General features: G+C 50.0%; 11 protein-coding genes across 14 annotated transcripts; 6 read left to right on the forward strand and 5 right to left on the reverse strand.

Annotated features, from left to right (window-relative positions):
- Positions 1-29: 29 nt before the first annotated feature.
- On the forward strand, positions 30-1,435 carry H257_02949 (the record flags this gene model as incomplete). 2 transcript variants are annotated; one of them, XM_009826804.1, is made up of 3 exons in its annotated part: positions 30-494; positions 542-1,033; positions 1,094-1,435. In XM_009826804.1, coding segments are annotated over 3 exons (1,205 nt in total), but the record flags the coding sequence as incomplete, so codon positions are not given. The 2 variants fall into 2 exon arrangements, with proteins under 2 accessions (XP_009825106.1, XP_009825107.1); XM_009826805.1 differs by having other exon boundaries at positions 542-1,435.
- A 224-nt stretch (positions 1,436-1,659) lies between these two features.
- H257_02950 (hypothetical protein) lies at positions 1,660-4,372 on the forward strand. Its single transcript, XM_009826806.1, has 7 exons — positions 1,660-2,600; positions 2,731-2,774; positions 2,862-2,945; positions 3,012-3,480; positions 3,528-3,626; positions 3,676-3,990; positions 4,067-4,372. The coding sequence occupies exons 1-7, from the start codon at positions 1,760-1,762 to the stop codon at positions 4,306-4,308; spliced, it is 2,094 nt and encodes a 697-aa protein (XP_009825108.1). The 5' UTR covers positions 1,660-1,759; the 3' UTR covers positions 4,309-4,372.
- A 178-nt stretch (positions 4,373-4,550) lies between these two features.
- On the forward strand, positions 4,551-5,043 carry H257_02951 (hypothetical protein; the record flags this gene model as incomplete). Its single annotated transcript, XM_009826807.1, has 2 exons — positions 4,551-4,731; positions 4,784-5,043. The coding sequence occupies 2 exons, from the start codon at positions 4,551-4,553 to the stop codon at positions 5,041-5,043; spliced, it is 441 nt and encodes a 146-aa protein (XP_009825109.1).
- Positions 5,018-8,193, reverse strand: H257_02952. Of its 2 annotated transcripts, XM_009826809.1 has the most exons (10): positions 8,165-8,193; positions 8,054-8,111; positions 7,646-8,001; positions 7,496-7,594; positions 7,395-7,442; positions 7,106-7,345; positions 6,773-7,041; positions 6,532-6,700; positions 5,931-6,320; positions 5,018-5,806 (listed from the first exon to the last, which is right to left on the reverse strand). In XM_009826809.1, the coding sequence occupies exons 1-10, from the start codon at positions 8,165-8,167 to the stop codon at positions 5,297-5,299; spliced, it is 2,142 nt and encodes a 713-aa protein (XP_009825111.1). In that variant the 5' UTR covers positions 8,168-8,193; the 3' UTR covers positions 5,018-5,296. The 2 variants fall into 2 exon arrangements, with proteins under 2 accessions (XP_009825111.1, XP_009825110.1); XM_009826808.1 differs by having other exon boundaries at positions 6,532-7,041.
- A 1,162-nt stretch (positions 8,194-9,355) lies between these two features.
- H257_02953 lies at positions 9,356-11,181 on the reverse strand. Of its 2 annotated transcripts, XM_009826811.1 has the most exons (2): positions 10,615-11,181; positions 9,356-10,563 (listed from the first exon to the last, which is right to left on the reverse strand). In XM_009826811.1, the coding sequence occupies exons 1-2, from the start codon at positions 11,051-11,053 to the stop codon at positions 9,485-9,487; spliced, it is 1,518 nt and encodes a 505-aa protein (XP_009825113.1). In that variant the 5' UTR covers positions 11,054-11,181; the 3' UTR covers positions 9,356-9,484. The 2 variants fall into 2 exon arrangements, with proteins under 2 accessions (XP_009825113.1, XP_009825112.1); XM_009826810.1 differs by having other exon boundaries at positions 9,356-11,181.
- Positions 11,182-12,618: 1,437 nt separating this feature from the next.
- Positions 12,619-13,659, reverse strand: H257_02954 (hypothetical protein; the record flags this gene model as incomplete). The annotated part of the gene is made up of 2 exons (XM_009826812.1): positions 12,619-13,319; positions 13,398-13,659. 2 exons carry the CDS (start codon positions 13,657-13,659, stop codon positions 12,619-12,621), a joined length of 963 nt encoding a protein of 320 aa, XP_009825114.1.
- A 412-nt stretch (positions 13,660-14,071) lies between these two features.
- On the forward strand, positions 14,072-14,799 carry H257_02955 (hypothetical protein; the record flags this gene model as incomplete). The annotated part of the gene is made up of 2 exons (XM_009826813.1): positions 14,072-14,170; positions 14,497-14,799. 2 exons carry the CDS (start codon positions 14,072-14,074, stop codon positions 14,797-14,799), a joined length of 402 nt encoding a protein of 133 aa, XP_009825115.1.
- A 1,290-nt stretch (positions 14,800-16,089) lies between these two features.
- On the reverse strand, positions 16,090-16,365 carry H257_02956 (hypothetical protein; the record flags this gene model as incomplete). The annotated part of the gene is made up of 1 exon (XM_009826814.1): positions 16,090-16,365. The coding sequence occupies one exon, from the start codon at positions 16,363-16,365 to the stop codon at positions 16,090-16,092; it is 276 nt and encodes a 91-aa protein (XP_009825116.1).
- A 521-nt stretch (positions 16,366-16,886) lies between these two features.
- Positions 16,887-17,453, reverse strand: H257_02957 (hypothetical protein; the record flags this gene model as incomplete). Its single annotated transcript, XM_009826815.1, has 2 exons — positions 16,887-17,006; positions 17,085-17,453. The coding sequence occupies 2 exons, from the start codon at positions 17,451-17,453 to the stop codon at positions 16,887-16,889; spliced, it is 489 nt and encodes a 162-aa protein (XP_009825117.1).
- A 425-nt stretch (positions 17,454-17,878) lies between these two features.
- H257_02958 (hypothetical protein) lies at positions 17,879-18,578 on the forward strand (the record flags this gene model as incomplete). The annotated part of the gene is made up of 2 exons (XM_009826816.1): positions 17,879-18,027; positions 18,356-18,578. 2 exons carry the CDS (start codon positions 17,879-17,881, stop codon positions 18,576-18,578), a joined length of 372 nt encoding a protein of 123 aa, XP_009825118.1.
- Positions 18,579-20,245: 1,667 nt separating this feature from the next.
- Positions 20,246-21,327, forward strand: H257_02959 (hypothetical protein; the record flags this gene model as incomplete). The annotated part of the gene is made up of 3 exons (XM_009826817.1): positions 20,246-20,273; positions 21,013-21,158; positions 21,250-21,327. 3 exons carry the CDS (start codon positions 20,246-20,248, stop codon positions 21,325-21,327), a joined length of 252 nt encoding a protein of 83 aa, XP_009825119.1.
- Positions 21,328-25,047: the final 3,720 nt, after the last annotated feature.

Genomic DNA, 25,047 nt, shown 5'->3' on the forward strand with positions numbered 1-25,047 from the left:
GCAATAATAATAATATGGCTCTGCCTTTCGGATGATTGATGCTAAAATGACGACGATGCGTATCCTGGCACTGTCGGTGGTAGCGTCCTTCGCAAAGGCTGCCTTCAACGCATCGGCATTGCCGCCAGTCCCAAGAAACTTCCCCACGTACACCTACCCGGACGATTTGAACCTGGCGCATTCCTTTCCTGTGACCGTGAAGAAGGGTCGAGACCTACTGCTGCCACTTGCACCTCTGAAACATGCACTGTTCCCAGAGGTGGACCCTGTCGGCAGCTTCTCTCTAGGGGTATCTTTGAGTGCTTGTGCTGGCTCCATGTACGTATCGCTGGTCACCACCGACAACGTCGTGTTCCCACTCTCCACAGCGGCGCTGCAGTGTTTCACGTTCGCCAAGGAGACTCCCTCCACGACGAATGCCACCAACCTGTGTCCAGTCTTCTATGGCCCTGACGACCTGTACTATACTATCGACCCATACAAGATCCAAGGAGGTAATGCTTCTTCTCCTGCTTTGCAATGTCTTCTCAATCGATGGTAGTGCTGATCATGGCCGACGTGGACATGGATTTGCAGGTCGCCGTGTCGTTCGCGTCTTCACTTACGTTTCCCCATGGCTATCCTCGCATGTTCTCAGCCGACTCGTTACCCAACATGACTCTGGATGCGACATCGTCTGCCGTGGCATTTGAACTCCCGACCACCGTCGACGTCACCTCCTTGGTCGCTTCGACCTGCAATGACTGCATCTACACCGTCTTCCTCTCTCCCGTGGTAGCCCATGCAGCTCCCGCTCCCGTCCTTGCTCCCATCTGTCTTTTGGCGTCGTCGATGGCGCGGCTCCCCTTGGACCGATCCGGAGCCTCGTCAGGCGGACACATCCCCCGCCTGCACACCTCCGTGGCCAAGGGCGATTACATTGTGTACGTCGTCGCATCCGTGCCGCCAGCAGCCGACGCGACTACAAGACCCGCCGCTCTCTTTCTCTACACCCCCGTCACAGCATACATTGCGCACTCTGTCTCATGGACCTGTAACATTCTACTTCTCTCTGTTGGAAAAACAGACAGCTCTGATGAATAGAGAGTTGTAGATGTGTTGGTCGTGGCGATGGCGGTGGCGGCAGGGGCGGCGACGGGGTTGGTTCTGCTTCGACACTTCCACCGCAAGAAAAAGGACGACCGCCGTCACGTGCCTTCGTCCTCGAGGTTTCCCGTTCCAATAGCGTCGGGCGAAACGGCCGGTCTGCTGCCGAAACCAAGTGCCACCTTTGCCGAGGATGACGAGAGCTACGACGACGATTTGGATGGATACCACGACATTGACCACGTCACAGTTTAACTTGGATGGATACCACGTCACAGTCCAACGTCCCATCGGACTATATTTGACTTTGCTTAGCAAGTTGCCATTGTAATGAAAAGTTTATTGTGCACTTGTGTTTCGACACTCAATCGACTTCCGACCTAGTATTAATACATACTACGAGGGGGTGAAGTACTTAGTGTACATAGAATCACCCCGAGAGTCAGCGTTGTACAGCGCCACCACGACGACATTTGCATGCACATAAGTCATGCTGGAGTCATAAACACTGTAAATACATGAAGTATGTCAGAGGTCATGAGTATCGTTATCTAAACTTAGCCTGCGTTTCGTGTGTCGGGTGCCTGGTATATGAAGTTGGCAATCACCAGTACATACTACTTACTCCTGTAGCTAGCTGGTTGTGTAGCATCCGGTGTACATATCCATATATATGTCTATGGATAAACCATCGTCGGCTGTGCTGCTACGGGGAGGCACGCAGCGGCCGACGCCCGAAGCCCCCCGTCGCAGCAGCCTCCAATCCAACGTCGAGCAGTTCAAGCTGCTCCAGGCGATGGGGGCCCGCCCCGTAGTGCAGAAGCACGTGTCGCTCACGACGCGTGCGTCCGCCCTGTCCCACGACTCCCTCGCGCACGCGCGGCGGCTGCTGGTGCCGCTGCCGACACCATCGGGCACCCCCTTTGCGCACCCACCCCTCGTCCGCCCCGCATCCACCTCCGCCGCCGCGAGCTTGCTCCACCATCACACAAACAACTTCCCGTCGACGTCGTTGCTTCTCGATCGCAACTCGACCATCTGCAACGCCGTGATTGTCCTATGGAACAACAAGCGGAAGCTCCAAGCCCTGCGACAGTGGAGGGACGTGACGACCGCCGAAAACGTCCGCCTCCGCGACGACTTTGTCCAGCGCGTGCGCACAGCCACCAAGGACCTGCTTCTGGCCAAAGAAAAAGCAATGCATGACGAATTTGCGATGGTGTTTACGCCGGCTCAAGTGGACACGCTGGTGACGTGGGCGCTGCAGATTCAAACCAAGTCGTTCGTGGGGGTGAAGCCAAGTGTGGTGGAGGACCTCGTGCAGCACATGGCGCTGCGGACGTACGCGGACAAGACGTGCTTGTTCATGGAAGGGGACGTGGGGCAGTTCTACTACATCCTCTTCACGGGCGCCGTTGGCATCTACGTCGGGATATCGCCAGAGTCCAAAGCGATTGCGCAAACCAACCACGGCCACGCCATGCGATGCATCCGCAGCGACCCCTCCTTTCTCGGTACTACGATCGATCAACCGATCCATGAGTGTCGTATATATATATTATATATATATTACGTTCTGACCACTTTCATAACGTTCAATACGAAAGCCTCGGTTGATTGTTGTTGTTGGTGGTGGTGGTGCAGGGCAATTTTTGTACTTTATCCCAGAAGGCGACGGGTTTGGCGAGGTATCATATGTGTTCGAATATATATATATATTTAAATATATACTTCAAAGTATTGAATTGATCTCCTCTAACATTGGTATGATCCAGGTGGCTATGTTTTCATCGGACGCGCGACGAACTGCCTCTGCCGTTGCGTGTGGGCCTTGTGAATTGATTGAAATCCCCAAACAAGTAAGTACTCTCCGTTGGTACAATCAACATATATCGAAAATATATAAGGTGGTCGTTTCCATGTAGGTGTACCAGCGAACGCTGCGGGCATACCATTACGCAACTTATTCGAAAGCGCAAAAAATTGCATTTTTGCCCTGCGTCGACATCTTTGCTGAGTGGCTGCAAGCTAAAATCGCCGCGTTTTCCGACCTGCTGGAGCGCCACGAGTTGAGTTTTGGCTACCGCGTGCTGAGTGTGGACCGGCCGATCGAATCTGTCTACTTTGTCGTGTCGGGGGACATTCAAGTGACCCAGCGGTGGCTCGAGCCTGTACCCGACCAGCCCGTGTACCCCCAGTTCAAGCCCTCGGCGACGAAGTCCATTGACATCCAAGTCGAGCGCGTGATCCGGAGGGGGGTGCTGGGGCTTCCGCTGCTCCTGTCGGACGGCGTCAAAGCCAAAGTGGACGCCACCGTCGTCACCGCGTCCGCCGAAGTGTACGTTCTCAAGGCCGCCCACTTGACTGCGTTCCGGTCCCTTCTGCCCACCAGTGGTACGGTTTACATCGGAGAAACGTGAGGTGACTGGAGTGTGTGGTAGGAGCTGCCCAGATTGCCAAAAAGTGGCAATTGCAACAAGAACAGCGCCATGCTGCGTTTAAACGAGCCGTGGCCGCCCTCAACTTGACGGAGCCTTCTGGTACTGTAGTAACCCCATGCTTCAGCGACATGTGAGCGTTTAGAACTAGATAGTTTCGCTATGCCGACGGTAAACCATCCCTCGGGCTTGGGCGTACAAGCCCTGCCCGTTCTGCCCATCATGGTGTCAACTTGCGCCAAGAAGTTCCTCGTTGAAGACTGGGACCTTCTCGTCGATCGAAGCGACAAACCCGTTCCAACAGTGTTCATACCGTCCGCCCCCCTTCAGCCCAAGCCCGTCAACGCCAGTGAAAGCCGTAAAATTGCCTGTCAAATTTTTACGGATATGGCGTCCAATACCAAAGTGTTTCAGTGGAACCCACAAGGGGGCTTCCAAGGCAGCAGCCGCGCCATCGACACGGACGGTAGGCCCGACTTTGACATGTCCATCGTCATATGGGTACTTGCAACTGACACTGGTCGTCTCTGTCATGTATACAGTGTACATGACCAAGGATACTGTGCGTCGAACAAAAGCAGAAGTCGTGCGTAGTCCAACATATCCATCCCGACATGTCCCACCCACCACGACCGAGTCAACGGCCACCATTGACCAACTCTTCCAGCACAATATTTATCGATCCCGACAACTCGCTCGCGCAGTCGTCAGGGAACACCATTCGTTGGCCAAAAGTCGTGCGGTCGTCGTGCCACGTCAGACGTCGTACAAACACGCGTTTTAAGCCAACATGGACATTTGAAATATGTGCATGTAACAATCAGACATTTGAAACGTGTGCATTCAACAATCAGACATTTGAAACGTGTGGTAGACATTTGACAAGGGTGAACCAACGAAAACCGACCAGATCTATAAATACATTGAAAGCCACCAGTTTTACCCAACCCACGACGACGCACATATGCCGCTGCAGAGCCCGCCGAAATCACGGTACCAACGGTGAACCTTTATCAAGACAGACTCATGGTGAGAACTGCTAGCGACCACGGGTGGGAAACCAGGACAGGGCTGCAGAGAGCAGGAACGGCGTCGCATATCCTGCGACCGGCGCACTTTGCAGAGCTGAGCATCGACATGGCGTCGTCGGATCCCCCCAGTCTGAGCCGGAACTCGTCCAAATGCGCGTCTCCGCCCAAATCTCTTCGTAAGAAGAACCATAGCATAATACACTTTTCATCAAGTTTGCATTTTTGTAGCCTTCCAAACGGTTAAACTGTCACCGAAAACAAGCAAAATATTTCCCAGTGGCTTTTCCATCCCCGCGGCGATGGTGCTGGCGGCCTCCCCTCTTCCAAACCAGTTTGCAGCCCCCTCCCCCCCTGCCGAAGTACCCGCCCCATGCATTTCTCCCCTACTCACAACCCCAACAGCGTCGTCCCAGGGAAAACGGGGTTCCGTCGTTATCCCCAAGTCCATGGACTGCCCCCTGCCTATATCCATGCACCGATCCAAGTAGGTGACACGATGAGAAAGCAAGTTGCTAGGCAACCAACGCCCAGCTTATCCTCCATCGCACACTACTGCCCAACGCCCAATTATTCGATTCAGTCCCATGTCAATTGGTTGCATATTAAGAAGACAATCTCCTACAGTACCCACCCAAAATACCCTTGTAAATCTTCGATCCAACCACATACTGGTGCTACGCCAGCCACACTGTACTATGAAGGCCACGGTCGGGGTCGGGCAGGTTCGTTTCCCACCGCCGCTTAACCCCCCGAAGTCCGATCTTGGTCGTCCAGATGCTCGCCTTCGACGTAATCGGCATCGTCCACATCGTCTTCTTCGTCGTCGTCGTCGTCCAGCACTTCCACCACGTCATCATCATCATCGTCACCGTCCAGCGAGACCACTTCCGGTCCGTCGTCCGTTCCATCCTTCCCCATCGCCGCCTCATGGTCATCATTCCCTTCGACATCGCTGGTTTGGCTAGTAGGAGCAGCAGTAGCTTCGTCCTCCACGGCACTTTGGCCTTCCACGGTAGAGTGGGTCGGGGATGCTGTTGCTCGTCGAGTCTCGACGGCGTCGGTCGTCGTTGCTGGGGTACTACTACTACTACTAGTACTAGGCGCGGCATCCGGAGTGGGCTGACACTTGCGCACCATCTCAGCCATCGTCGCCATCAACGCCTGCCATTCGTTCGACGCTGGCGCTCCAATGCGATTTTGAAACGACTGCTGGATAACCGACAACGTTTCGAGCGCTTTGGTTTTATGCGTCTACACACAACACCGTCACACGTTATATATCAGAAAACACACTTTTTCACGCCAAAACCTGCGATACTGAATCACCTCATCATAATATATTTTCGTGGCCATTTGGATATAGATAGATATATACCTGGACCACCGCCAAGTTGGCGGCCACTTCCTTCAATTGGCGGTCGACCAACTTGAGCGACGGCGGGCGGGGCAACTCCAGCTCCAACTTGGCCAATTTCAACGGGCGTTCCGCCGGGTCCACGGGGGTTTTGGCCGCATGGCTAGTAATACTACTACTACTACTAGTAGTAGTAGTAGGCTGGCCCGTGGTCTTTTGCGCTACCAAGAGCGCGTGCATCGCGTCAAAGTGATGTTGGATCGCCTCCCACTCGTTCAACGACGCCGCCACGCCCTTGAGTTTGTCAGCCACAATCGTAATCAGCAGATGGTCGCTGCTCAGGGTCAAGTCTTTCGTGGCCATGCGATACGCAGGAATGAACCGGTTCTTGAGGCTCGTCGCGCGAAGGGTCTAACCATATCAATAGCAGTAGTACTAGTAGTACTAGTAGTACTAGTAGTGGTAGAAACAACAACAATGTTGCACGAGGTGTGGTGGCAAAAATGATCCAGCAACAATCCCCCCACTCTGCTCACCAAGGCCACCGTACTGTATCGCAGAAACCAAACACATCCAGACAGACTGGTTCTAGCCACTGCTTGATTTCGGCCATGAATCGTACCTTGCGATGGCGTACTGCGTTGTCCACCAACGCATTGATGTGCGTGATGTGCGTGTGCTGGTGGCGTACGTCCGTCGCGGCCTCGCGCACCCGCGTCTCCCACTCCAAGCGGACTTTGTCCTCCTTTTCAAATGCTTCGTCTACCTTGGCCTGTGCCTTGACGCTGGCTCTAATACATATGTGTACATCATTCAATCTCTCCAAATGGCCACGAATTTCTCCGCATGACACCATCACGCACCGAATGCGCTTCTCCGACAGCGTCGTGAGCGCCGCCGTGGTCCGCTTGGCGTGGTAGCGCGCCGACATGATACCGTGTCGCAGATTCAGCACCTTCAAAATGCCCTCGGCGCCGGGCGACAGGATCTGGGACACATCGTCCGGCTCGTTGTCGCGGGAACACGCGGCCGCGATGGTCTCGAGCTGGTCGTCCAGCGTCCGCAGCCCCGCCGCCACGTCTAAGTGGCTCAAATGCACAAGCAACTCACCCGTGCTGTTGGCCAGCACGTTCTACACCACATCTCAGGCCACACATCTCCAAACAGTCAACAAAAACATGCGATAAAGGGTGTACCAGGCGGGTGGCGGGGGTTTCCAACTGGTTAATCAACGTATCCACTTGAGCGAGGAGCGACGGGCTCGAAGATGGAGCTGCCGCCGCTTCGGGGGTCGCGGGGGCCGGGCCGTCGGCGGTGGAAGCGACGGCATCGGGAGCAGTCGGTTGGGTGCCCTCCACAGCAGTAGACGGAAGCTGCACATCGTAGTACTTGGCCACGTGGCGCAAATCGCGTAAAAACTTCAACACGATGGCGCACTATGTTATGGACATGTGACGTGGGGATTGTGCGATGACGTTATCGTACGTGTTGTTCAATGCACCCTTCGCAATACCAAGGCGTGGTTGACGGTGTCTACAACCCACCAAAACCATCATAGAGGGTATCAAGTGGGGGATGACAGGTACCAAGGACGTGGACGAGATGCACGCATTGTGGTAACTGCGCCGGCACGCCTCGCACGTGACATGGAGCGGCCCTCGATCGCGCTTGCATGTGTGGCATATCTGGCCAAGGAAAACACACATGTCAAGAGGAGAAGACAACGGGGGGAGTACCTCGCGGTGGCCCGTGGACGACGGAAGGAGCTGCTTGGGGCGGATCGCGGCCTGGGACTTCATCAACGTCGAAGACGAAAAGTGCGAAGGGGTAGACGAAGACGACGTGGGAGGCGGCGGCGTGATTTTCTCGATCCATTGTTCTCGAATGTCCTTGAGGCACTTGTTCGTGTCCGCCACGAACAGCGACATCCACCCTGGGTCGCTCTTGATCGCCGGATTCAACGTCCGCTTCATTGCTAGCGTCAGCGCCGACGCGTTCACGTACACCTTGCCATCGAACCGCATCGTCCCGTTCTCCAATATGTCGGCAAACACCTTTTGCCGGTAGTAGCTCACGTACAGTTTGCCCAACCCTGTGTAGGTATGTACGTCGGTGGAGTGGCATGGATATGCGCGTGCGTGTACCTGGCGACAGGAGCTTGTGGTTGATGCACCCTCGGATCACCGCTGTCTGGTCGGAGCTCTGCAGCGAACAAACACCCCATATCAGGGTATTAGCCATTTGCCCGAACGTACCATGTTGCTTCCGCCCGTTGGTCCCAAATTCAAATGCGATTTGAACGGAATATTTCTCCAATTTATTTCGTTTCCAACTGTATATATATCTCTAAATAAATGTATCACAAAATAGAAAATGACACTTATATTGTCTTTTTCGATGAAATTTGGGATTCGAGTCAGAATATATGCTTATTGACTGTGAAGATGAACGTTTTTCTGGGCCAAACTATTCTAATCGATGATTGGATGAAATTTCTAATTAGTGCGCTTTGATTGGCTAGGATATTCTCCAATACATTTGGCAAGTTCCTTTCAATTCTACTCTCACAACTTGGAACAAATTTGACAATACGATTGTCAAATCCGAGTCGAAACTGAGAATCGATTAGAGAACCGCCTGAGCCAATCAAATCACATGATGTCAAATTTCTGCCAATCCAAACTCCGCATTGGGCAAAATCACATATATACTAGTCGTTGTAATGTATAGTATGTGCAAGATTACATAGATTCGTAAGCTATTTGGCGAAATGACTCTCAAGTCCAAATTCATATACATTTTTATTACGTATTGCAAAATGCATGCAATTATATTATTGATCCAATTATTTTGCATATTAATTTAATCAAAAACAAACATCAAGGTTCACCTCAAAAGTCGTGACCATAAAGCTCAAAACATTTAATTTCAATACAAATCTGAAATGTAGTCCATTCTCAATGATACGTTAAAAAAATGGTGGCGTTTTAAATATTCTCTTGGGGTGCTATTGTGCTTTCGAGTGAAATTTCATTGTGTTGTGGCGTGGTTTCTCGTTGGAATTTAAATCGATTTGATTGGCTACTTCAGATGCGCTCAAAATTATTAGCCAATCAAAACCCATTTCTCAATGAAATTCAACCAATCAGATCGATTGTGGATCTGTTTGGTCGGCGCGATTCGATTGCACCCCCTCCCCAAATTTGTATATCAAATCGACAATATCAGCATTAAAATAATCGTTTATGGTATCTAGGTGAGCGGGTACTTTGGCACTTTAACTTTGCGTTCTCGAGCTACTGGGATTGGAAGTCATGGCCCAAACTCGGCCAAAAACAGTGTTAATAATTGATGCACTACCATGTTGTTAGTAGATTCGGCAAATATTCTGTCGGAAAACGCTCATATTTGGGATCATTCTACTGGCCCCATACATCAAAAAATCGGTGAAATACCAATCCTATTCTACATATTAACGACGTGATATTAGCAGTGGAAGCCGCCGAGTCGACATATATGTACAGGAGGCACAGGTGACATTATTAATAGGACGAACGAGCGAGCGAGCGACGGAGCTACGCGGCCATGCTGTGGACAAACGTGTTCATTTTCTTGTCCAGCTGGGCTTCAAGGGATCTGCCCGTGGCTTCTGCTTGATGGCGGTCCTTCTCGAGGAGGCCGCGCCACTGCTCAAGGCACTCGAGGTTGCGGTTCACGAGTTGCTGCATCTTGACGATCACACTCTCGGCGCGCTTGAGTCGTCGGTCCATGTCTGCGCTCTCCATGACCCCGGGTTCCATGGTCAAGAGCGCGCCAGGCCGCGCCAGGTCCTTCATGGACGTCGGGAACTTGGGTAGTTGGATGCCGGTGATCGTCGGCGCAAAGTCGGGGTACTTCCGCTTGGCTTCTGGCTGGATGAGCAGTCCCGCGCCTTCCACGAGCCGACCAGCTTCGATGGCCTGTGGGTACGGCCCTTGGATGAACTCCTTCATGCTGTGCTGGTACGCGTTGCCGACGATGGACGCGAGCGCCGCGCGAAGGAGCGAAAATGCCGCGCGGTACATGGCGTACACCTCGTCCACTTGCTTCTTGACGGACTCGCCAGCTTTGAGCTCGGACTTGGCAACTGCAATGTGCGCTTTCAACCGGTTCACATCCGGAACTACGAACGCATTGAACACGTTGTTTAGGATGTCCCGCTTCTCTTGTTCGAGCAGTTCTTGTCGTTCATGGAGTTCCACGTCGAGGGGATCGGCAAGCACATGTCTCGATGGATCGTGGAGGCTCTTGGAGGACGCGCCGCGCATGGACGTATATGACATGGACGGCGGCGGGAAGTGGTGGACCACCTCGGACATGCTCATGCTGCGGCGCTCGAGCTTGAGCAGCGACTCTTCCGCGGCCTCGGCTTCCTGAAGCTGCTTGCTTAGCTTGCCCTTGAGCTTCTCGACTCGTTTTTCCTTGTTGACGGCAAAAAACCGCCGAATCGCCGAAGTTTCGTACTTTTCAATTTTTTCCAATAAATCCGACTGCACCGCCCGTTTTTCGATGCACATTTTTCGCGCTTTTTCCAATTCTTTTGACAGCGCGACCCATTCCTCTTCGTATGGCGTGGGAATCTCCACCTTGGCGGCGCGGGTGCTCGCGAGTAGCCCTACAACTGTACGATCAGCACTACGATGGCAACGTGACGGAGGATACATACCGCCGCCGCGGGAACTGGAGAAGAGTCCACCACCGCCACGCATGGTGTGTGGCCCACTGCGCTCGCTTGGCGTCGTCGACGTGAGCATGCGAAAGCTCATTCCGCGGGATGAACCCCGGGCACTGGTGACCCGGGTGCTTGTGTTGCCGCCGCGGGAACTAAAGATTCCGCTCATAGTGCGAGACCCAGCACGGGTACTGTCGACACGGTCCCAACTGTGGTTGCGATGACGACTTCGCTGTAGCCGCGACATTTGTTCGAGTTCGTGGTTCAGACGCTCGTAGCGTGCCAAAAGTTGGTGGTCGATCTCATACTCTTCGGGTGGCTGGCTACTCTCGTGGAGATGGCTGTGCTGAGAGTACTCGGACGAGGATGCCACAGCGCTACTTCCACCGCCATGATGCTGTTGGTTGCCATGGAACGCATTAGCAGGCGGCATTTTCGCTACGGAAAATAAGGATGGCGAGTTCAGTCTCTCTCGTGGGGCATTGCTCACAAGGGTGGCTGACCAATCCCAGCCCTAGTAGGAAATTTTTATTGCCAAGTACTTAATAGTATACACATATGAAGGTATTTAAATCCTTTGAATATACATCAGGCGCTAAAAACATGCGGTGGATGGATGTGTTTTCATAATACATGCCACTTCAATCATACAAAGAAGTATGTATTACGCAGCATGAATGCTGCTAAAATGTCCGAATAGGACGTACAGTAACTAATCTCAAACACTTTGATGACTGGGGTGTTCACTGCGAAGCGAAGAATTGGAGACGACAGACTTCATGAACTGGGCTATCGATGGCTTCGATTGACCGACTGGCTTCATGGGACAATCGTAGCGATTTCAGAGTACCGGGAACGTTAAGGGCATCTCAAAGTACACACTATGTTACTTGTACTGTACATGTAATACCGTATGGCGTAATTCGAGTTAGACAGTGATATGTCGTTTATCCGAATACGGATAGCAATAAAAGAGTTGCCATGGTGTAATTAATTCCCTACATTCAAACATTAATACAAATACTACTACGTATTAATAATAAAACAGTATGTCGACAGCTGAGAATAATATATAATAATACTAGTACTACTCTGGTCGAGAATAGATGTTGCATGGTTTTTACTTGATTAAAGTATACTCCGCGGTGAGAAACGTCTTGCGATTTGTATTGGACTTTGAAACGACATTCTGCAAAGTTATGAACGTCTTGCCCAGGATGTCAACTGGCAATTCATAAAACGCCTCATCTACAGCAGCTATCAGATCACCAATTGACCGAGTGACCTTTGAATAGAATTTTAAAAATCTTAAGTCTAGGACATTAAAATCCGGGCTATTTGGTGGCTGGTTGGCGACTTCGATGCTGTCAACGCCATGTTGTGTCACGGGGATTTGACGATAAAAGAATCCACAGGGTAGGCGCGGCGCAGGCGAACGTAAGACCAGGCACAAGTGTGGGAAGAAGGGAAGAAGTGAAAGTCAAGGTTACTTATCTAGCAGAAGCAATGACGTTGTACTTTCCGTCGTTCAAGTATTCTACGGTCATGCAAAATCCTTGGCGACAGGTTGAAGTTGGTCCGCAAGGTACCGAGGTAATGCAGGGTCGGTCCAGGAGTACTCTACTGATCTCCACCCTTAAACGAAACGGAGCAAATTATGCAATTCACACAGTAAATTAACTCTTAGAGGTATTTGCAGGCTGTCTGAACCAACCATTTATACATGCATTCAAGCGCTGGGCGTCTCCAAGTCAGAGCTGAGTATGCCAGTGCGTCTCCAGCAGTTTCTCACAGTGGAAATGATGTCATCCATTTCAATGCCAAACGATTCAAGTGTTCGAATTTTGAAAAAGTCATCACCTTCCGATATGGTTGGATAATATAAAGTTTCAAAAATTATCAAGTTTACCCCGTTTCGTTTAAGGGGGGAGATCAGTAGAATAGTACCCCGGGGAACAGGGTACGACCGTTACCCAGTTAGTGTCGTTGGAATCTTGGTCAAATTCCGCCCCTTGACAGTTGTGCAATCAGCTTGGTCGTCACACACGTGGGGGGACTTGCGTTGTCTTGCTGCAACCTAACAGACAGATGCCTTGGCATCTTGCCTTGGATCGCTGACACGACCTCGTTCATGATCATGTCCTGGTGCGCTTGGACGTCTACGTTCTGGGCCTTCAGCTCGAGGACGCCTTTCGAACGATTCTTGCTTGTGCACAGCGCGACCACTTTTTCATCGAACGGACAAATGCCAATCTTGCCGTCGAACATTTTCTTCTTGTGGGGGTCGTAACGAGGGCGGACAACGACCGCCAAAAACACGACCTTCGTGATGCACTTCGCGGCCCTCTCAGCTAGCACTTCGTCGTCGTAGAGATAGAGTGTTCTCTTGACCTTGGTTACGCAAAACCACTTCTCATCAACGTGCACATCGAAGACGTGGTCTTTCCGTAACTGGGGTTGCAGGAAGCTCATAGCTAGCCGAATTCGCGCCGCCTTGGGGTAGTCCGTGACGAGTGGCTTGACTTGACTTGATCCCGCTTTGAGGCCAGTGGACTTCTTAATGTGACGCAAAATGGTAGACTTGGGGATGCCCGACTTCGCTGCCGTTGAGAGGAGGGTTTTTCGACCTTCGTGGGGTACGGCCTTGATGGCAATCTTGATGTTGTTCGCTGACCGGACTTTCTTTGCACCACAATTGCCTAAAATGGTAACCCCTCATAAGTTAATAACTGCACAATTCGATGCGTTTCGACAAAATAGAGTTTGAGAGAATTTACCCTTGCGTCGCGCGGCGACGTTGGCAAGAGCGGCACCGCCGCCTTTGGACAACCGTCCACGCGACCACAATCGAGATATGGTGCTCCAGTGGGAACCAAAGAACTTCGACGTAGTCACAAATGCACCTCTAAGAAGTTCACCATTAAGGGAATGTTCCAGGAATAGCTGGTAGGCTGCAATTCGCTCGTCGTCGCTGAGGTTGCGACGGGTGGAGGCATCGACCACAGAGGTCGACCGAGAGCGCGATGATCCTTGAGGCATAGTATGGACCAGAGGAGACTAGTAGTTGTGGTTGTGTGGTGATTATTTGAGAAATGAACTCTCAGCGGGTGTGTGATCTCCTGATTTTTGCGTTTGCACCATTTTGGTGATGTGTATCTCAGGAATCCCACCGAATTTTGGCATTCAAAGTACAGCGATCAAAGCTCTTACATTGCGCTTTCCGTCAAGCCATTCAGATCGTGAATTGACAAAATACTAGAGAAATTCTCCCAAAGACAAGACGAGTACAACAATTATTCCGGACCAGAGTAGTATTATGCATTAATTTAAGAAGGGTAAAAAGTAATAATGAATTAAAATCTGTCCAATCAGCATACGTTGATTTACTGGCCTTGGATGTCGCCGCCGTGACGTTGTTTCGTCTTCCGATACCTGTGTTACCCTTGTGTACATGCCTCTGTGTTGCCTGACCATCGTGCTGGTTGTCTGGTCCGTCGTGACGCTGTTGGTCATGGTGCTACTCCTACCCGTCGTGACCAGCCTCCAATTGGTACCCGCAACAGGACGCATAATCCCCTGCCCCATGGTCGACTTGGTTATGTGGTTATTACTCCACCAAAACCCCCAGTTCTTCTGTGTCCGACGAATTGCTCGTGTCGAGATCACTACTAATCTCGATGCTTTGGGTCGTCATGTGTACTGAGATAACCATCACCAACCCTCGAAGCGTTTGTGCCGGACTCCATCACCGCCCCAGCGTGACGCCGACGCCCCACATTCTATTTTGGACGAGGTTACTCCGGGATACAGTATGAACTACTGAACGGCATCGGGCTGAATCACTGACAATCCATGTGGGTGGCTGCAAACAAACAGTTCGCCCTCAACGTCATATTGACAGGCGTTGCTTCTAGCCCTGGGAACCGTGATACCCCTTCCTCGGCGGTCTACCGCACTGGATCGTGGTCAAGCGCCACAAGCTCGTGCATCCCGTACCAGGATTATTTTGCGTGCTATGTGCCTTGCGCGCTATCGCTTACTGTCGGCAACGGGTCAAAGCTCCCCGTAGTTGGATATGCCTTCATTTCTATGGAAACGCTAATGTCTGTCACCGACGTCACGCTTCCCATGGTTCGCGGGCCCACCGCCTCAAGTTTGGTTTCCATTGCCCTCAATTGAGATTCAATCTACTCTCCGTGGCACATGCCAGCGACGATGGATATCCCATTGTTCTCCCCACCCATGGTATGTGCACCATCACAACGCCTATCCGCGAAGTTCGTGCGTCCAACAACGCAATGGGGTTGTTTTCCTTCCATGCCATTCCATGTGGGCGTTTGAAGGTGGACCAGGCTGTCCCTGCAATCGACCCCCTCGAAAACGTATCACAAGTGTTTAAAAGACGTTTAAAACAGTATTTATCTTTTTCAGATTTCTCTATGGAAATCAATTTGTCAAATTTGAAATGTTTCCGTGTTTCCATGTCTGACCAAAATCAAACTACTGAGTTACTTGTGATTTTGTTTTTTTGTGTTTAACCAGTTCGACCAAATACAAACTACTGAGTTACTTGTGTTTCCGTTTTTGTGTTTCTCGAAACACTTAACACTAGCAACACAAAAAAACAGCGGGTATAGGAGTTTGTATTTATGTTTCTCTTTTCTTTTTTCAACTCTATCCAGTAACTTCTTTAAGTCGCTTTGCTCCATTATTAAGTAACTCTTTCTCTTCGAGAGTTATTTTGGGAGTGTGTGTTCTAGTAGCTCCAGAGTCCACTATCCAATGATGGGTAAGAGTAGCAAACTTGCCAGGTGGGTGTACGACGGAGGGGGGGTCAGGATCACCGATGTTTGGCGTACATTGCGTGAGGGCGACCTTGAGGGCAAATTGCTTGCTGATATACCACAGTGGAATCCACACAACGTGGTGGTAAAGCAAATGAAATGCGGACAAGGGTAGTAGGTGGGGCGTCACTGAGTGAAGAATGAATGTCAAGTGATTGCAGTTGGCAACCTCCGCACATGTTCAAGGGCAGGTTGGCTTGGCAAATCCCAGTGGTTTTGAGGGGGGTACAATCGAATACACATACCAGGAGTAACATCGTCATCAGCGACAGGGGCTAGCAAAGTCACGGTTTGTCCACCATCCGGCGTAGCGGTAGCACGCGCAGACGGATCATCACCATAGGGTGGAGCAATAAGTGGTGGAGAACGCCGCAGTTGCTTCGAGGGCAGTCATCGACACTGAGGTCTCGTGAACCAAAAGAAAGGTCGGAAGGAGTGGTAAAATTGACTTCGACGTTCGGTGCTACTATTGCTCGAGTACGAACCGGAGATCGACTGCTACTTGTAGGGTTGTCATCACGTTGCCCGGAGGGCGCAGAATCAGCACTAATGATGCGACCACGTTTGTCGAGGGACGTATGGTCACGATGACGGTTGCGATCACGATTGTCGGATGCGGGGGTAATTAAATCCTTAGAGGTTCTGCCATGGGCATCGAATGTGCTAGAATTTTCATGCAGGATCGAAGTAATTTGACGGCTGCGGTCACCATAGCCGCTGTCACGCCAATTACTAGTGCGATCTTTGCCATCACGACCACGGCTTCGACTTCGAGGAGCACCGTGCTTGGAGAGAGGATTTCGTCTGCGTGGAACACCAGCATACCCGACACCGCGCCCATAGCCGTCGCCCCGGTCCTGGTAGTCACACCGTGAATGGTCATCGCGACGGGGGTGATCATCACGACTCTTCCGCGAGGACAAACGCCGCGAGTTTTTCTTGTGGTGCTTGTCAAAAACGTGTTGGGGGAATCCATCGCGCTTGGTGCCGTGGGCAGAATCCGAAGCGAGGGGCTTGCAGTTGGCTAGTACATGAGCAGTGTTGCCACAATACAAGCACACAGGGCCAGGGTGATTATGGCACTTGTGGTGGGCATACGATGATAACGAGCGTGACGTGACTAGCCCAACCGGACTAGAGGCAGCGTCGACGGCAGTAGCGTTGTTATGGTGCGAGCGAGTGTGCGCTGATTCGGCAGTTCCATGTTGCCAAGCGCAAGGGAACGAAAGTATCACGTCGCGAGGCCGTCCTTAATGGTCGTGTCGATGCATGCAACGGAGATGGCTGACCCGATGCCTTGGCGTTGCTCGAAATAGCACGAAAAAGGTCCCAGATTTTCTTTTTGTCTAAAAACACTTCGATAGTTACACCATGTAATAAATGCATCGTAATCAAACACTGCGATGTCGACCGATGAATGGATCATGGCAGCCCGATAGACTTGACTTCGGCCAAGAGAGTGTCCAGACAGTCACCATCGTGGTACTTGATCATCTGGGATTGGGCATTAAGCACCGCAGGGTCGCAGGCGAATGGGTTATTCTCGAACCAATACACAATTGACTCAAAAAGATTAAAAGGACAGGGAATGTTGGAGAACAGCTTTCATAGGGAGTTCACCACTGACGAGTTGAGAAACGTCAGCGCCGTTAGCGCCAAAGCACGTAAACGAGACAGCGCCTTGGCAGTTTCCTTCTTCAGAGTAGTACTATGTACCGATTGGATAAGAGTAGCGATCGCCTTGTGTCGAGCACTTAGGTCATCACCAGTCAAATCCGCGTCGACCGAGTAGCTTGTCGATTTGGAGTCGTCATCCAGGATACTCAAGATAAGGTCCGAAGGCACATATGCCTTGTTGAGGTAGAATTGAGTAAATTCATGGCCATCGGCTTGGCTAACGAACAACGGCTTCCATTCAAGAAACGTTATGTTCTGGTCGTCCAGAGGAGGCACATTGTAGAGCGGTGCAGAGGTTGAGTGAGGACTCATAACCTGTCAAGAAGGCAAAGTAGGCCCAAGCACTTAGAAGAGGAAGAGGAGGGTAGCGACAGGGTACATCGGATGTCCAGGAGGACAAGAGCGCAGGAGAACAGGGGAACGCGAAGAGTGAGTTAGGATGAATAGTGTGGAGTATTTCCCCTACCCTCTTGGCTACCTACGAGGAGATGGCCGCTGATTGGTCAGACACCGAAGCGCACATATGAGGTCATATATCCTCTTAAGTGTGGGTGACAGCACCCTGCAAAATGCGCTCACTTGACAATTTTGAGAAGGTTATTCAACCACACTGCATCATATTTCACGCATTGCACTAAGAAAGTTATTCGAACTCATGATACACCGTGATATATTATATTAAGAAGGTTACTATTAATAGTACTGTTTTGGATATTACGCCTTCAACCAAAATCCTCATGCCAGCTACGCTGTCGACGGCTACCACAACTTCCGCTACCTGTCTGAGTCCGCCTGGCGTCCGACCAGCGCGAGGAAACCTGACGGCGGTCCAGGGTCGTGTCGTCTACGATACGCTGTTAGAGAGGTCGTCACATGGAAAGCTTCCGTACGGAGCTTTTCAGGACCTTGCTTGGTATGAGTGTCATTGGTGCACCATATCTCGTGTGTGGGTACGAGAACGATTGTCCCTCGCCGACGGCAATGAGGTTGCACATGTTGCATCCCAACTCAAGGGTAAATTCTGCAAAATTTAATACTTCCTGTCGAATTTATGGACTTATAGAAGTATGTGTTTATACGGGTTTACTTCTTTAGGCAATGTTTGGCGTAAAAAGGTACGCTCATCCGAAGACATCAAGAAAAGCATAAAATCGGTTCCGCATTTTGCTCGGCAAACCCTCCGTTCTTTGGTGTACCAATCAAACATACCAAAGCGAAACCAAACGACTCGAGGCACGTTCGAGCTACGTCAAGCCGCTGCTCACCCAAGACAACACAAAGGCGCGCCGATGTTTTTGGCAGATGTTGCACGTCTCCGTCGTGACCCCACGACGAATGCGTATTTCGACGGGAAAGTTGGCGTGTACTAGTAGCCGTTTGCAGAAGTTGGCCCGGCAAAGCGCACAAGCAAGAACCGCGTCAGGGGACCTCCTGTGACAGTTCCAGTATCTGTAAACGGCGATGTTTAGAGAAACGCCATCGTGGACAAGGTTGTACCAGCCATGAAGGCCAGGTTTCCAGCGAGACCAGTCTCGTGGCGTGGTCATTCAACAGGACAATGCGAGCCCTCACCGTTGCGTTACGACTGCTTTGATGCAAAGTCCCGGAGTTCAAGGGATTATGGTAGAAAATCACCCAGAGAATGGTCCAGACCTTAATGTGCTAGACTTAGGTTTCTTTAACAGTATTCAAAGTCTACAGTATCAATAGGAGCTGATTGATGCTGTGGAAGCTGCGTTTTATGAATTGCCGATGGATACCCTGTGCAAAACATTCATAACATTGCCATGCACAAGTCTATTGAAATGAAGGGTAGCAATGGCTACAAGCTTCCCCACACAAAAAAGGATGCTACCATTTCGGACTTGGTAACATTCAATGTACAATGCAGTGCGACCACTTTTGAAGATGCACTTTTCTAGATGAATTGTTGTTTGGGAGAGGAATCTCAATTGGAGGCGCTGGTGAATTCTCCAGAACAAGTACAGTTGTAGGTTTAAAAAAATACAATATAAATATTGCTGAGGAATATGCAGTTTTGGAATCCCAAACAAACTTCGAGATATTTTCTACTGTCGTCCACACTTTAATCAAGTCAAAACAACGTGACAATCTTTATGGACCAGAGTAGTACTACAGTATGTGAATGTTTGGCATGGCATAGATTTCGACAGGTAAATCCTATGAACCTCAATGGGACACATCTACTGTACAGAATTGAGCGGGTACGACGCATTTCTAAATGATTATTCCTTATTTGTCATATACCTTCCATACCATATCGACTCGGACGTGAAAACCATTCGGACAGAGCTTCGGACACAGAAATATTTGAGGAATTAATACAATTGCTGCATACAAATGCCAAGCTTACTTCACGTAATTAAAATAACGATGATAGGATAGGTACAGCGTAACTAGAGACTGCGCATCAACGACAACCGCAAGTCCTTACTAGTACTAACGCAGTAACCAAGTGGTCATGCTCAAATAGGTAAAGCGTTAATGATTACTACGTAGTACACGCACTACTTCATCCTTCACGCTCGCAAGGGCTGCCGGTAAACTACACTGTACTGCAGGTTTGGAGCCTGAAGTCCTGCAACATCAAATAACATATGACAATTATAAAAAGAGATATTATATTCCAAAACATTACTTGTATATAAAGTATATTGAGACAAGAAAATTTAATTCTATTTTGACTGAAGTACTCCGAATGTCGCATGTCAACTTCTGCTACGAAATTCGATTATATTCTTCACGTGCTATCGTTGGGCGATTTAGATTTGGCTCTAATGGCCTATGGGCCGAGAACTGGATAATCGAAGTTAGTGTGTGCGGTCGAATAAAATCGAAGTGCGTCGAACAATGCAAATTGAAGAATGAGAATTGAATCCATCGCAACACGGGTTAGGTTTAACACAGCAGCCAACCGACTACTCGTACGGTATATTTATGCGGATGAAAGTGTCGTTCTGCAGTCATTTCCCAATTTCACTCGTAGCCGCCACTTCCTCGGTGTTCATCAACACCATCCAATACAAGGAAATGAATCGCATCTAACATGTTTAGGAACTGTGGCGACGACGACAACAACGACGATGACAACTGCGACGACAGCGACTTGCGGTATGTTACTCATCATTCGGCAATATCGAAAAGTACCTCATTATCATCTCACGTATCAGCTGTGGTCATCCAAAGTACTGGTGTATTTCAACACCATCCTAAGTAATGAAATCTATCACTACTACTAACTTGTTTAGAACGGACACTCCACCCGCGTGATCCAGACAATGATAGAGGTCGGCGACAAAACAACTTCGCCCGTGACAACCCTAAACATCTAACACCGACGCCAGCCCTCTAAACATCAACCAGTATCAACGCTAACAACCATCGTTATATAAAAATACGGTGTTTGGCAACACCATACAATGTGAAGAAATGCATGGTAGCTATAATAATGAATTGGAATAACGCTGCATTTCCAACAGTGGTTGTGATATCGCACACACAGCAGCATAAACCACCAGTGCAACCTCGATGGGCGTCTATGCCCATAACTAGGAGAACAGCTATAAAGGCGGTGACCGAACCTTACAGTTAACATAACATACATGTTTCAATTAATGGAACTTCGTGCATTCTATTCTCTGCTGGATCGTTTTTTACCTTGCTTCTACATATAGTGAAACTTACATATCAACAACACCTGCTATCTACTTCAAGGTGAGAATATCTATTAATAGAAGGATCGGATTTGAGAAATTAACTAGATATCGCACATACCTCAATTTGAGCTGTGGTGCGTGGCAATTATGGCAGTGGTGGTGGTGACGGCAGTGGTACATCCATGTTGAGATAGTGGTGCTGGCAGTGGCAGCATGGGCATGGCGATGGCTGCGGCGCAAGTGGCAGCATGGTCGTCGAAGTGGCCGCGGCAGCATCGTTGGCAGCATGGACGCAAAAGACAGCTTGATCGCGGCCGCAACGGTGCCGACCGCGGGAGCAGTATTATTTTAGGCATGATGATGCTACGGTACGACAATTTTACATTCTCATATGATTTATTGAAATATACTGACATGTCTACCTTGATTAGAGCCGACCATCCATCTTGATCAAGGCACCGCGAACGATAACCGTGGGGAGGCTCCGGCTAGAGTCGCTGGAGGGCTAAAATTCAAAATATAATTTAACTTTTTTTTGTCATTTCTTTTGTTGTGTTGCGCGTACTGATTATCCACCCTTACTGCGAGTTCAAAAGCAACTTCTACTCGCCAAGGGGGCTCTAGTATAATGATCAGATATGTAAGTCCCCCCCACCTAAGGTGGCGAAAATCCTGCGGTGGTTCCAAATGGTACTTGAACATTCAAACCAGTAACTCATCAGGTACTGACCTTCTTGTCTTCACAACCGGTAACTACTTAATAACTAGGCTGCACTTTGTGGACCCATGCGCTCAGTGCACACATATTTCAAAATGTAAGTATTGTCAATTTAAAACTTATCAAATTGAAGCGTTCAATTGCAATTGTCGTAGCTGGTTAATCGACGACAAAGGCGATGGGTCTTCGACTAGCCCGGCACGAAACAGCGCGTCAAAGCGTTGAATGTGGGCATCCAAGTGCCCAGCACAGTGCAGCTCGCGCAGTTTCTTCAAGCACGCGCCGCCTGCCTTAGCTTTGATTCCTTTTTCTTTCAAATATAATCCCAACTTCATCTCTGCTGACTTCCCGAGCTTGAGTACTTCGTCGCGGTATCCATCCTTGTGCTCATCTAGGCTGTATCCACCTTCGATGAAAAGCCGCATGAAGTCAACAAGCAGCTTCATGTCCGAGCGGCGTTGACGGTTGCCGTCGTTGCCTTGGTTCCATGGACGTGGGACCAGCGTGAACCACTCAAACCACAACGTGGACGGCATAATGGCTTCGCCTCGACTCTTCTTCGCCGGTACCACATCCGACTCGGGTACACTGGCATCCCGCTTTGCACCCTTCGCGAGCGGCATTGTTCCAACTGACTGTCCTGCAGTGCTCGCGGAAGCAGCCAACGTCGCCTCGACATCTTGGATTCGGTCCATCAGGCGCTTGTTTTGTTCGGTGAGGACTTGTATCATGTCAGTCTGCTGCTCAGCAAAACTACTCATGGTAGACATCGATACCGCTTCACTTGCTTGAACCTTGCGATTGCGCAGCAGTGTTCCCCACGCGACGAAGGCTTCGATGTTGACTCCAACTTGCTTGGCCACCGTTTCGATTCTTGTGACAAGTGGCGCCGACGCACACAACGCCTTTAGCATAGGTTAGGACCGTGTAAGGTACACCATAAGCCGAGTGACGACTTCATTGTTGATGTTGTACTTGTTGTCTTGCATTTCAATGCAAGACGCGAAAAGTACCGCTTGCATCCGTGCAAGCTCTTTCTTCGTTGCAGCATCGAAAATCTCGAGCGACGGAGCCACGACGGTCGCCCCAGCCGGCCAACCACTCAAAACGCAGGAAACCTTCTTGTCTTCGTTGGAGGTATTGAAAACGTAAGCAAACGCCTTGTTTGTTGCTGTCATGTTCCAGCTGCCGCGGTCAATAATCCATTGCGGCGACAACTTCGACGATCCGTTGGCACACTGGGCTCCTCCTCGGCGGAAGGAATGGGATGTCAAATCAGCTAAGACTCCAGCTGGTTGGCAGCTGCGGTTCAGCAGGCGGTTGATGTGACTATGGACTCCGGGATGAGCTGCAACTGACACTTTCATTGTAGCCGCTGCATCCATGGGCTGCACCCCGACGACCGCTCCGAGTGGTTGGTTGAGCAAGTCAATTAAGGGGATCGACGACATCGCTTCTGCTTATACTGGCGCCTCAACGGATGGTAAGTTACCAAGGAGGGCGGCATGTGGCGTCGATTGCATCACCACAGCAGCAGCCATTGCGGTAAGGGGACAGCCAAGGCATTTCTCATCGTAATACAACGACAAACCTTGTTCATCTGATCGCACAATTAGTACGCCGGCAGCGCTGACCGTGAGGTTTGCCTTCTGGAGTGACGACAGGTCCGACGCACGGCCAAAAAGGTATCATAACAGGCACAACAGAGCGGCATCCTGGTAGTCGGTAGGATTCTTCGCGGTTGAGTACTGGTAGACCAAGAGAGTACGGAGGTGGTCCATAGTGCACGCTGGGGCCTTCTTGATAAACCCGCCCGAGTTGCGTTTCATGCAGTACCGGTCGAGGGTTGAGCCCATTTTCAACAGCTTGGCGGAGACGGCGGCGCTAAGTTGGTAGAGTTCAATCAGCCACAGCTTGACGTGGCGGTAGTACGACATGACTGTGTTCGGAGCGATCTGTTTCCCAGCCTTGGTGTCGAGGAATGCCAAATACGACCCAAACTTGTCAAGCACACGTTCAATGGCAACGTCAATAGGGTCAAGAGCAAATTGTGCATGAATGTATTCCATTGTTACATTCTCTTCTGTGACAAAGCGCGTAAATGACTTGATCGCTGTAGCCTTCGCCTTGGTCGTGTTACAGGCACAAGATCTTGGATCCCCATGCAGAATGATATGCCAAAGTGGTTGCTACCAATTGTCCGAACACAATATTATATGCAGGAAAATATGTGTTAATGCTAGCGTTTGTATTGCACATATTCATATTTTGTGATCCATTCGGACAAAATCTGTCCGAACTGGTCCGATCTTGTCCTAGCAATTACGTATACAGTACATCGATTGGCTGAAATGTTCTCGAAAAACAACATAATGCAAGTATAATTGGCTGGTAATCATGTCCTCGGGTCGGATTGGTTATAATCGTGATCATATTCACCCATACCCGGTGGAAAGGGCGTAGACTGACATCCTTCTACGGGTTGGGAGCCAACCGGTCACTAGCAGGAACAAGACATCTATAGGCACATGGATTAAGAATAGATTACTACAGGTATTCCGGATATGAGAGGAATACAATACCGGTACCATTGATACACTGCCGTAGGCCCCAAAATTGGTCATTTATGTCTTGAGCAAAAACTGTGCTCTTCACCAATATCGAGGTAACGTTACTTCTATCCGAAATACAGGGAAAGACGGTAATGTTTACCCCGTGGTACACATCGACAATTCGCGAATATTAATATTGCGCGTGCACTTGATGAGTCTATGCAGAATTTACGTAATTTTGGCCAATAGGTGACATTTGTAGCTACGACGACAAGCATGACATGATACGTGAAGTTTAGTATTATTTCATAAAGCTAAACCACGCAATAGCCGTCACGACGGGGTCTATAGTAATAAGTCCATTACAATAATGTATGGATATTTGTATGTCGCATCGGCCTGCCTGAAAAAAGGAAACAGCATTGCTCCAGGCGCTAATATACGAAAAGGGAAATAGCTCACGTGGTGATGCGTCCGCTTGCAGTGCAGGCGGTACAGGGTTCAATACCTCGTGTTGATGTACAATAAACCAGATAGTCTGTGTGCGCTGGAACCTTAGTACGTCCATGGGATGCTGCTCAAACGGTCAAAGTAGTCAAATTAGTTATTATATCAATTCTTTTTGACGTGCATGGCAATATATATACCACTGCTGTATTGAATATACTGTATGAACCGCTCACGATCATGAAAGTCAGCTCATTTTATAGCCTTCTTTGATTGGCCAGTTTGAACCTGCCGCGACAATTTGCCGCGTCTTTCATCGGCCCCATGCGCATGCGGCAGAAGTACACCATCGCTGACCGCCGAAAGCTCTTGGCAGGATTCGACCCAGCTTTGTCCTCATCGAAGGGCTATGCGAAGGCCAATGGCATTGATTGGGGCACTTGGCGCAGCTGGTTGAAGAAGAAGGACGTCATCATGACCAAGCGCATCAATGTCAAGAAGACAACTCTTGG

The sequence above is a fragment of the Aphanomyces astaci genome (assembly GCF_000520075.1).
Source record: "Aphanomyces astaci strain APO3 unplaced genomic scaffold supercont1.5, whole genome shotgun sequence".
NCBI classification, from domain to species: Eukaryota; Oomycota; class Saprolegniomycetes; order Saprolegniales; family Verrucalvaceae; genus Aphanomyces; species Aphanomyces astaci.